This window comes from Apodemus sylvaticus, chromosome 12, assembly GCF_947179515.1.
Source record: "Apodemus sylvaticus chromosome 12, mApoSyl1.1, whole genome shotgun sequence".
NCBI classification, from domain to species: Eukaryota; Metazoa; Chordata; class Mammalia; order Rodentia; family Muridae; genus Apodemus; species Apodemus sylvaticus.
In genome coordinates this window covers 40,209,386-40,221,417 of record NC_067483.1, presented here as the reverse complement: position 1 = coordinate 40,221,417, position 12,032 = coordinate 40,209,386, and the positions used below count along the sequence as shown (strand labels likewise).

Here is a 12,032-nt window from a genome sequence, read left to right as displayed (position 1 = left end):
AAGTAAAAATAAACCAATAACAATAGCTACGCAAACACGTTGTTTTAAACCTTCGAATTTTGACCCTAGAGGCTTTTAACACTTAGAAAACCAGGACAAACAGTCAAATCTCTGACTCTTTAACCACATGGGCCTCAGATGCCAGAGTTCCTGTGGGGAACAGGAGGGCTGAAGATGGGTTTCCTGCCGTCTGGGTAGAGCTGAGCATTTCCTGTGCCCCGTGCCTTATTAGCACACCGGTGGAGGGTGCTTCCTGTCAGAGACTCTTTCCATTCTGCCGGAGTGGTTTGCTGTTTTCACACTGCTCTGGGGGTTGGAGGAAGAAGAGTTTCTCACGAATCCTCTGGGCCTCTTGGCCGTCGTCCCCACCCCCTCCCCACCCCCCACCGGCCCCTCATGTTTCCATCAACTGGCAAAAACTAGAGAGTGGCCCCACCACTTCACACCGGGAGCACCAACAGCTGGCTTAGAAAGAGCGCAGCTCCTGCAGTGGGCATCGTGGCCAACTCCAGTAAACCAAATCTGATGCTTTTGAACCTTGTACCAACTCAGCCTGGAATTTCAGGTGAAGGTGGGGAGGTTCGGGTCTTATTGTTATTATTGCTGTTAGTAGTAGTAGTGATACAGTCCTTTATATTCTCTGTGTGTGTGTGTGTGTGTGTGACAGAGACGGAAGATCAGAAGATAATTTGTGGGAACTGGTTCTCTCCCTCCACCATGCAGGGGGTAAACTTGGGTCATTAAACTGGCAGTAAGCACCTTTACCTGCAGAGCCACTGCACCAGGCCAAAGAAGGTAGTTTGTTGGGAGAAAGTTCTAGAACAGAAGATTAGAATCTTCAGGAAGAAATAAAAACTGAAAACCGGTTTTGTTTGAGAGAACTTTGGTGACTATGATCTAGGAAGACTGGCTGGGAGGTGGCTCCATTGCACGAGGTACAGGAAGCCCTGGAGCTCGAGCCCCAGAACCACATTCCTGAGTATGATGGCGTGCACCTGTAGATCCAGTGCTAAGGGAGCGGAGGCAGAGGATCAGAAGTTCAAGGTCTTTCATACATACACACACACACACATACACACACACACACACTCTCACACACACTCACACACACACACTCACACACACACATATACATATCTTGGTTACTTAAAGGTTTTAGGCTACTCCAAGACACATGAAACTCTACATGAATGGCTATATTGCAAGTCCCAGGTTGTCTGAGATACATTAGACTCTATCTAAATAAATACATAAGAAATTTCAAGAGTATAAAATGATACATTTTGAAAAGCATGGGGAGTTGGAGAATTTTCTATCATTCTATTATCTACTTTTTTTAAAAAAGAGAGCCGGGCGGTGGTGGTGCACGCCTGTAATCCCAGCACTCTGGGAGGCAGAAGCAGGCGGATTTCTGAGTTCGAGGCCAGCCTGGTCTACAGAGTGAGTTCCAAGACAGCCAGGGCTATACAGAGAAACCGTGTCTCGAAAAAAACAAATCCAAAAAACAAAAAAAAAAAAAGGTGATTATATGAAAAATACATACCAATTTGCCTTCTTTTCCCCTACAAATCAGCAACTTAGAACGAGCTAAGGAAAGTGGAAGCCGTACTGGCTAGTCAATCAGGACACTGAGAAGGCTTAGAGGCTGCAAAGCCCCTCAGATGTCCAGTGATGTACACCACCCCAATCCCTCCAGAGGTCACAAGAAGGAACTCAGAGCCCAGCACTCAGCAGGGGACTCTTGGGAGCCTAGAAAGGTGAGTGATCTGGGAAGGTGAACCCCAGGGTCCCCTGATCTCCTTCAGGAATGGTCTAGCCTGGAAATGCTGCCACACTTACAACCCAGCCTGGGTCCACTAGGATGAGCAGACATCAAGCTGAGAGCTGTTTGCTGAGGGATGCTGGGAGGAAGCAAGGAGACACTGGCGTTCAGGGGAGAGGGACTGTCTGAAGTACGAATTTCTGACTGGATTTTCTTCCTCTCAGAAGCTCTGACCTCTGCCCTCAAGCCTTCCAACCTCTTGCCCTAATCCCTGGCAATGAATTTTTAGATCCTAAGGTCCTTGTCATGAGTGAGACATGTAATAACAGACATCATCACGTTTTAGGGCTTTACAGAGCTGGTCATGGATGTAAACTCCTGAGTTTTCAATCTCAAATACACAAAAGTCAAGCGTCAATCAACCAGGTGCTGAGATTTTAGGAATATCAGTAGGCAGAAATTTTACCTGTGTTCATCAAAGTAACAAAACCAATGAAGGTGTATTTTGTTTTTAGACTGCTGTAGTTTTAGGAAATTTCAGTGTTATTACCAGAGTAAATTGCCGGGCAGTGGTGGCACACACCTTTAATCCCAGCACTTGGGACACAGAGGCAGACGGATGTCTGATTTGAGGCCAGCCTGGTCTACAGAGTGAGTTCCAGGGCTACACTGAGAAACCCTGTTTTGAAAAAAAAAAAAAACAGAGTAAATCAGTGTCATGTGTAGGTAAAACAAATGAAGAGGACTGAATGTCTACCCATCACTGAAGCCTGAAGCACCCTCTGAAAATGAGTTCCTTTTTTGTTTGTTTGTTTGTTTGTTTGTTTGTTTTATGAGACAGGGTTTCTCTATACAGTGCTGGCTGTCCTGGAATTCACTCTGTAGACCAGGCTAGCCTGGAACTCAGAAATCTGCCTGCCTCTGCCTCCTAAATGCTGGGATTAAAGGCACGCACCACCACTGCCTAGCCTAGAGTTCCCTTTTTATTACATTAGGGGGAAGGGAGAAGGGTGTAGAAATCAGAGAACAATGTGCAGAAATCAGTTCTGTCTCTTTCACCATATGGCTTTCAGGCTTGGCTACAGGTGCCTTCACCCATTAAGCCTTCTCACTGGTCCCTAAAAGCTATTTCTTTTTTAAGTTGATATTTGCTTTGTTGTTGTCTCTTTCTTTTTCACTCTGTAATCAATAAATAAAATTTGTATTTATATATTATGTTTAGCACATAGTTTTTCAATGCATGTGTGTTATAGATGACTAAATACCGTATGTGTTATTTGACATATCCTTTTATGAGAGGATACTTCAAATAACACTTTAAGCAATGTTCAAGAGTACATTATTTTCAACAGTGCTATGTTGAACTTCTTCCTTCTACTTAACCTTTGGCATCTCTGGGAGCCCTCCCTTACCACCCTGGTGACCTCCACTCTGCTTTCTGATTCTCTGAGTTCAATCTGTTTAGAATCTGCATATAAGCAAGATGGGGCAGGATCAATCTGTTCCTAGCTTCTTTCACTTAATGCTATGTCCTCCAGGTCCATCAACCATGTCGCAAACGACAAGATCGTCTTCCCTTTTAAGGCTGAATGATATCCTCTGCATGTGTGCTCCACGTTCTCCCTATCCACTTATCTGTTGGTAGACACTTGGGTTAATTCTGTATCTTGACGCTCGTGATTTTTGCTGCAAAGAATATGACAGTACAAACATCTCTAATAAACACAGGAGTACAGACACAGTTTTCATTTGCTTTGAATCAAGTTCTAGTAGTGGGACTGACAGAGCATATGGCAATTCTATTTTTAATTTTTGGGCTAATTGCCATAAAGTCATTTTCTACAATGACTGTGTTATTCTCAAAACTATTTCTGTGTTCATTCATTTATTATTTCATTCACTTGTCATTGAAAAAAAAAACTCATGAAGCTCCTACCATGCCACTTGAGATGCTGAGTGAACAGTAGAGACAAACCCATGACTCCTTGAGGCTCAGTCAGAGGCAGTGCTTGATGGCAGACATAACCAAATAAGTGTATACTATCAATCAGCTGTAAGGGCTTTGAAGAAGAAAGAGACTTGAATAAGAAAGCTGTGAATGGTGGGTGTGCCTGCGGAGGCTCTCTCGAAGGAGGTGAAGACACCTTCTCAGTGAGATGAGGGACTCACCCATGCAGATCCGAGGTAGAACTGTTCTTCCTATGAAAGGGCAGAAGCAGCAAGAGGTCACGATGGTCAGCACCAGGGGTAAGGGGGTTTGAAATGAGCCTGGAAGTTAATCAGGAGAAGACAGATCACATTATGTAAAAAGAAAAAACAATCCCTACTAAGTACTGACTAGAGATTGACTGTCAGCAGGTTGCAAGGCCATGGAAGATTCTCAGTGGAGAAGAGACACAGTGTGACTTTCTTTGTACAGTGATCGTACTAGCTCATGGGCAAGCATGATATGTTGAGGTCAAGGTAAAAGCCAGGAGGACCATAGGGAGGGGGCCAGTGTAAAAATCAACTGGAACTCATCTTGGCTTATGCCAGGGTGGTAGTAGTGGAAGAAGATGTGACCAGACTTAAACCGGATACCCTTGCCCAGGGCAAAACTGATTAATTGGAAGTAGGCCATGAAAGAGCAGTCAGTAGGGAGTGATGCCAAGGGTTTAGACTGTATCACTAGATGGTGGGAAGTCTAGAGGGAAGCTAGTATATGAAGGCAGAAGAGGAGCCCCGTTTTGGTTTGAGATATCTGTTGGACAACCTAAACGAAATGGCCAGTAGAAAATTGGGTCAGTAAGCCCAGAACTCAGAAAGACAAAAATCTTTCCAGGTATCCTCTGTTGTTAATATTTAGGGGTCGGCTTCTTGTTCCTGCCAGACTTCACTGCCTACTTCCTGCTAGCGTGGGCGTAGCTGCCTGATGTTGCAATCATCTGGTCCCATTTCAACCCCCAAGCAGAGACATGACTGCCATCTGCCAGAGACTCGCAAGGTTGCTCAGAGCTAGTGTTGGTTAAATTTCACCCAACAGTCTAGTGTTGCTTAGAGACCAGCTTCAACATTTTGGGGTTACTCAAGTTCATGGAAGCTGGACTCTGTCACAGAGCCACTCCCTAGTTGTGAGCTGAGTAATCCTCTCCCAGCAAGCCAGAAAACCCGGGAACAGGAACAAGAGGATGCTGGGCCAGATGTGTTTGGCTTTGGAAGCTTGCTGATAGTGTGGATTCAGAAAATGAATGGTCTCTGGGCCTGCACTACCTAGACTCTTGTTCTGTCTCTGCACCTTTTGACCTATGAGATCTGGCGCTGGTATTTTTCCTTTCTGAGTCTCAGGATTCTTAGGTGCAGAACAGGATAGGAGTTCTGTGAAGATTAAAGAGTAAATATCATGTGCAAGGCCCCTAGCACCTGAAAGGTGTTCAGAAGAATGGTTCCCTTGCCCATGTGCAAAACTCCTCTCCATGAAGTTGTGCTTCATAGATGACTTTCTTTTCTTTTCATTATTTTTAGTTGTGTATAATAGTGAATGTGAATGTGGGTTGTATACTCTGAGGCTGGAGAAATTGAATCCACTGGAAACTAGCATTGCAGAGGGTTGTGAGACATTAATGGGTGCTGGGAACTGAACTCTCAAATCCTGGCAGAGCAGCAAACACTCTCAGCCACTGAGCCATCTCTTCAACCCGCTGAGATGGTTTTCTCAGAAATGATTTTGTCTCCATCCACCTCCACTGCCCTGAAGAGACACCATGACCATGGCAACTCTAAATAAGGAAAACATTTAAGTGGGAAGGAAGGTTTCAGAGGTTTAGTGCATCTTTGTCATAGCAGAAAAATGGCAGTGTGCAGGCAAATCCGATGCTGGATAAGGAACCCAGAGTTCTATATCAGGATTGGCGGGCAGTGAAGAGTGACACCGGGCCTGACTTGAACTTCTGAAACCTCAAACCCCCACCCCTATGACACACTTCCTCCAACAAGGCCACACCTCCAATAAAGCCACTCTCCCTCTGAGTCTATGGAAGCCATTTTCACTGAAGCCACCAGAATATCACATCTTTTATCTGGCTCCCACTCTAAATCCATGTGTTACAAGAGGAATCTTCTTCAAGGAGAGAATCCAGGCAACAAACCTATACAATGTAAACCAAGGTTTATTTAGCAAAGCTAAACAAAGCAATCACTCCAAAGGAAGATTGGAGTGAGCTCCCCAAAGCAAGGAGACACTCAGTGAGTACTGCACTGTTGAGTTAAAGGATGTTCCTATGAATATGTCTGAAGTTGGTGGCTTAGCCACAGAGTAAGGTGGCTTTCTTCTTCCCATATCACAGAGTAAGACCTTTTCTTCTTCCCAAATCATGGTTTCCTCTTTAGAGTATTTTTTTTTCTTGTGATCCCTACAAAAAGATGGAGGCGCTCAAAATCATAATACAGGCGATATATTAACATTAGTCTCTTCAGTGCACATGTATAGGAAAATGCCAGGGTGCCTTGGTTTCTGATGTAACAGGAACAACTGAATTTTAGATTCAAGGCTGTTTAACCACAGTAGAGCATCTGACCATCGGGGGAATCAGCTAAGATCCAGGGTGGTTTCCCTCCGTTTCCTTATATCTAACTTTTGCTTCCCTGGTATCACTTCCCTGGTATCTCCTGAAAGAAATGTCTTCTCCAAACTTCCCCAACCCAACTCCTATGGCCACCTGGAGCATGACACCTGGTTTTCCTCCTAGAGAGAAAGGCCAGATCATCTTCCCTGGCTTTCTGGTGCTCCTGACCATCTTCCTGGTCATCATAGCTGCCTGTATCCTGTGGAGCTGGAAGAAACAGAAGAAGCGTGAGTCTGTGTGTGTCTCCAATTAAGCTGCAGTAGGATCAATCTTCCAGCCCAGCATTGAAACCCTGGGACAATTCCTAATGGGAAGCCACCTCCCTGGAGTCCTGTGTCCTTTTCTGATGCTCGGGTCCTAAGCTGTAGCCATAGCGTAGACCTGAGTGTCATTAAGAAGACATTGCTTTGGTGTCCTTGTGGTCCGTTCTCTCCTGTCTCTGCCCACTGAATTCCTTGTCCTTTGATTGAATCGGAATTATATTTCCGGTGACAGCTGGTGAAGGTGGGGACAATTGCTGAGCACTATTGATCCTGAGAGTCCCCCCATGGCCTGTGTTCTGACCTATTCTCCCAATGTGTTTCAGGGCGTGTTCCTTACTTCCATGTAGCTCCATCACTGACTCTGCCTCCACCCAGACAGCGAGCCAAAAATATTTATGACTTCTTGCCCCGGCAGCAGGTGGAGCTGGGTAGGTTTCTCCGAAGCCATGGAATCCTGACTTTCTAAATTTAGGTTCCCAAGATGCTTCTCTTGCCACTCAGATGCAACTTTCTCTAAGTGTCCAGGCTGGAGAAGAGCAATGAGTGCTCTGAACCTCCAGTGGGGTCTGGAGAGCTTTGAACAGAGAGGAGTCAGCTAGACATGGGGTCTGCTTTCTTTTCACTGTAGGCAGCAGGGGACAGCCAGTTATATCATAGGTGGGGAAGACATTAATAAGACCATGATGCCAACATTGGAAGCAAGGGATGGGGATTGCTCTACAGGCACACCCTAGAGGCTCGGACTCAGGTCTCAGAACAGCATCCTGTAACTCCGAGCCTCTCACCACAGAGTGCCACATGTGGATTCCAGGTTCTCACAGGCTCTATAAATCCCCTCCCCCCTTCATCTATGCAGAGAGAGTTGGGACTGAAGTACCTGAAGCTCACTGTCTTCTGGATTCATTTTGTTGTTGCAGGGAGACATCAGTTGAGTGGTTTCAGTACCGAGAGCCTCCTCTCCAGAGCATCTGACAGCCCTGAGCCTGAGGTAAGAGCCAAATGAGAAGATGGAGATCCAAAAGAATGGCAGGAGAGTGGAAGGGAATGGGGTTTGATCTGGCTTTATAGTCGATGAGTGGCATTTGGCACACAATCTGCACAACTTCCTTCTTTTGAAAGAAGAGAAGTAACACTTTAACTTAAGGCTGGTGTGGCAACACATTCCTATAATGCAGCGCTCGGGAATCAGAGGGCAGGTTGACATTTCGAGGCTAATCTGAAGTACATTGAGTTCCAGGCCTACCTAGACAATATGGGAATATTATGCCAAGAGAGAGGTGTGGGGAGGAGCCAGCACTTAGAATTTTAAGAAAGGCGCATGCATTCAAGTATGCAATCTTAGAACTTGAAAGTGATCATTTTAATAAAGATATGACAATTTGTTTATCCAAATGAATGTTGCTCCATTCAGAGTGGTCACTCCAGGAGGCCATAGCTATACCACCAGTGCTGTCAGTGTTCAAACCACACTTCAAGCCCGTCCTTTAAAAAATGTTTATAGCTTTATTTATTTTATTGCATATGTATGAGTGTTTTGCCTGCATGTATGTACGAGCACCATGTGTGTGTCTGTTACCTTGGAACTAGAGTGACAGACAGGTGGTTGTGAACTCCCATGTGGGTGCTGCGAATTGAACCTGGGTCCTCTGAAAGGGGACTTGAAAGCAAGTGCTCTTGACTGCTGACTGCTCGCTCTCTCCGGCTCCTAAAACCTGCTTCTGGGAATTACTTCTAGGGCCTATGCCAAACCATTTCAGTGAGCCTAACTAGCAGAGATTTCCATAAGCCACTCAGCCCTGAAGCTGATGTAGAATGTATTTACTCAATGAGAACATGTTGGTCACTCTAATGAATGCTAATGTATTCAGCTCCCCATTCTGCAGGCTGGAAAGTCAGGGCCAAGGGATGCATCTGATAAGGCTTTCAAGCAGTCGTAACCTGGCACAAGGCATCATGCAATACGGCTTAAAATCAATTTGATCAGGATCCCACCCCTCCTTGTCTCTATTTAAAAGTTATGCCAGATGTACGCCAAATGACACTCGCCTGCTGTAAGACCAGCTCTGTGCTGGGCGATGGTGGTGCACACCTTTGATCCCAGCAATTGGAAGGCAGAGGCAGGCTGATTTCTGGGTTTGAGGCCAGCCTGGTTTATATAGTGAGTTCCAGGACAGCCAGGGCTACACAGAGAAACCCGCTGGGGGTGAGGGTGGGGCAAGAAATCATGCTATTTCTTACTCATCTGTTTGGTGTGTGCATGTGCGAAGCTGTGTTCATGTTACCATGTGAATCTGTAGGTCAGAAAACACCTTGTGTCATGGAAAAAAAAATGGCTACCGCTATGCTTCTGCGGGGTGGGCAGCCCTCAACAAAAGCAAAATAACATAAAACTGGAGGAGGTTTGTTCCTGCAAAAACACTCAGGCTAAAACAGAATTGACCATCGATGTCTAACCTGGGCTATTTAGCAAATTTTGGCTGAATGTAAGCAACAGGGGAAGGCCTTGTTAAAAAAAAAAAAAGGATAGAAAAAAGAAAAGAAAGGAGCCATTTCACATTAAAGGCACACATACTTCTCTTGAAATTTCGAGAGTCCTAGAAACTGATATTCTTCATTTTTTTAGTATTTTCTATGTGCGAACACTGCTCTGAGTACATCATATATAGCAATTTTTACCACAAGCAAAAAAAAAAAAAACTTTAAACATAGACATGGTAGTAGTCCTCGATCCATTAACTAGGGGGTGAAGACACCAAGGTAAGACTTTTAGATTCACTTAGCATCAGTGGAGAAGCTGGGATTTGCCTTCCCAGTCTGAATCTAAGTCTCCATGCCTAACCCACACTGCATTCCTCCTCCAGTGTGCTTTGGTGAAGTGTACTTTCTCCGGGGCATGCCGCAGTCCTCCCCATTGAGTCCTCCCTCTCCACCGTAACCCAAATCTGTTGTGATTTAACATCTCACTTCAGCCGTCATTTGTTTGTTTTGTTTTATTGAGTGTTTTCGCAGTACTAATGGTTGGACGTGAGGCCTTGTACACGTTACCGGTACTCTACTGCCGAGCCTCAGGCCCAACAGTGCTTTTCTGAATCTCCTCCCACTTTATCTATCCTCCAGACATACCTTGCACCCCAACACTTGCAGTGTGAGCCCCTGACTGGGAGCTCAGTTCTAAGCCACAGGACTGAATGAAGGGGCTGAAGAGCTAGGCACTGTGGAGAGGAAGAGCAGCTGTGTCCCTGTCTCTGCTCTCATGTTGTCCCTTTCTCTCCTTCACAGGCCCTCCGAGCCAGTGGCTCCCTTCAGATGCATAGAGTGTCCATTCATGCTGTGGAGTACACAGTAGGCATCTACAACAATGGCACAGTGCCCCAGATGTGTGGGTACCCTGCCTTCTCAGCACATCACGGCTGTGTCAGAACTTCCAGAACTAACCCCAGCATTTCTTCCAAGGAGTCAAATGATTATGTCAACATCCCCACCGCAGAGGATACCAGTGAGACTCTAACTTGCACCAAAAGCACTCCTGAAAATCACCTCAGTCTTCCAAGTGCCCTGCAGCCGGAGTTTGCTGAAGGAGGGCACGCAGGCTGTGGGAATGCTACCAAGCACACTGGTTTGTGGGTTCCAGGACCCAAGTGCAGGGATTCACTCAGCGACGGAGACAATTCTTCTCAGACTTCAAACGACTATGTCAATATGACAGGGTTGGATCTTGAGGACATCCAAGAGAATCAACCCAGGGTAGCTTTTCAGGGCTGCAGAGATTATGAAAATGTCCCATCGGTGGATACCAATGGAAGCCAGCTGCAGACTTTGGAAGAAGTGACATCGTCAACTACAGACCACGGGGAGCCTGTCTGGAAGACAGAGTATCACATGGCATTTCGACCATTGGCCCGGAGTGAGGACGGTGCCGTGATGCATGAAGAAGATCAGTCAAGTGAAGACTCGAGTGATTATGAGAATGTGCTGGCTGCTGAGTTAGAAGGCAGGGACTGGAAACAGGGACCTGGCACTCGGCATCCATCTGATAAAGGACCACCGGGAGACCTGGCTGGAAAGCTTTGTGAGGGGGTCTACCCTGCTGGGTCTGTAGCCACTGAAACATCTGGAGAAGATGCCTAAATGCCCTAGTATCTCGGGACTCACTCGGTTAGGTTAAGGAGGCCGAGAGGAACAGGGCACTAGCAGGCTTCCCCAAAGCAAAAGTTTAGGAAGTCTAGAGAATCCTTTCGGCTCAAGATTGCTGTTAGCTCTCGGGCCACCTGAAGAAAGTGAGTGACACTATGTTATGGGGATGTTGGGGGTGGGGAAGCACATAGCACTTAAGAGTAAAAGTGTGACGTGGTAGAAAATAATCACTGTCACAAACTCCAGCCGGCTGTCAGGCAGGAGAGTCGGTTATTCTGTGGCCTGGGCAGGCCAAAAGGAAGAGCAGGCTGGGCTAGGGTGGGTGATTCCAGCTTCAGAAGAGCTGGCGAGGGTACAGAACTACAGGAGCCCTGTCGCTGCTGGTGAATTGCAAATCATACCTGACATAGGAGCCATCCATGTCATGCTTAGGAACTGAAACTACTTTTAATGTGTACTGGAGTTGTGCAAGTAAGTAAATCTGCTTTAGATAAAGAGGGGCAGATTCCCTTTAAACTGTTTCTATTTTAGTAACCTGAGTGATAATATGGCCATTTTCTTTTTTTTTTTTTTTAAATCTTTTGATTCTCTGTGAATTTCATATCATGAACCTCAATCCCACATCTCCCCATGCCTTTCTATCTGCCCTGCACCCTTGCAACCTCTCCCAGAAAAAGAAAATAATAAACAAACAAACAAACGTGTTGTGGAAGCTGTATGTAGTGGGCCCCACAGAACACCCTTTTGTCCGCCTGTCTTTACTCGCAAGTGTTCATGGCAATGAGTCATTGGTCTGGTTTGAGGTCTCTGGATTCTGCCATACTATCAATACTGGATCTTCACCAGGACTCTTTTTGGATATCCTGTTGTTGCCCTGTGTCATGGAGATCCTGTAGTTTTGGATCTGCAGGACTGGCCAACTTCACACACTTCAGAAGCTCACTTCACACACTTCAGAAGTTCATTGTGTTCATTAGGATTTTACTGCTGTGAACAGACACCATGACCAAGGCAAGACTTTTTTTTTTTAAAGATTTATTTATTTATTATATGTAAGTACACTGTAGCTGTCTTCAGACACAACAGAAGGGGGCATCAGATTTCATTACAGATGGTTGTGAACTACCATGTGGTTGCTGGGATTTGAACTCAGGACCTTTGGAAGAGAAGTCAGTGCTCTTAACCGCTGAGCCATCTCTCTAGCCCCAACGCAAGTCTTATAAGTGACAATATTTAATTGGGGCTGGCTTACAGGTTTAGAGGTTCAGTCCA

At 45.7% G+C, this 12,032-nt stretch overlaps 1 protein-coding gene across 2 annotated transcripts; it reads left to right on the top strand.

Moving 5' to 3' along the window:
• The first annotated feature begins 269 nt into the window (after nucleotides 1-269).
• On the top strand, nucleotides 270-11,460 carry Lax1 (lymphocyte transmembrane adaptor 1). 2 transcript variants are annotated; one of them, XM_052200248.1, is made up of 6 exons: nucleotides 270-565; nucleotides 1,574-1,757; nucleotides 6,487-6,590; nucleotides 6,950-7,054; nucleotides 7,544-7,614; nucleotides 9,906-11,460. In XM_052200248.1, the coding sequence occupies exons 2-6, from the start codon at nucleotides 1,672-1,674 to the stop codon at nucleotides 10,752-10,754; spliced, it is 1,215 nt and encodes a 404-aa protein (XP_052056208.1). In that variant the 5' UTR covers nucleotides 270-565; nucleotides 1,574-1,671; the 3' UTR covers nucleotides 10,755-11,460. The 2 variants fall into 2 exon arrangements, with proteins under 2 accessions (XP_052056208.1, XP_052056209.1); XM_052200249.1 differs by having other exon boundaries at nucleotides 270-571.
• Nucleotides 11,461-12,032: the final 572 nt, after the last annotated feature.

What these genes read in the sequence shown, in the direction of transcription:
- Lax1 (XM_052200248.1), top strand. Translation starts at nt 1,672, where the DNA reads ATGTACACCACCCCAATCCCTCCAGAGGTCACAAGAAGGAACTCAGAG. An exon ending in ACTCTTGGGAGCCTAGAAAG is followed by an intron (nt 1,758 to 6,486) that starts GTGAGTGATCTG and finishes TTTTCCTCCTAG; the next exon opens with AGAGAAAGGCCAGATCATCT. An exon ending in CTGACAGCCCTGAGCCTGAG is followed by an intron (nt 7,615 to 9,905) that starts GTAAGAGCCAAA and finishes TCTCCTTCACAG; the next exon opens with GCCCTCCGAGCCAGTGGCTC.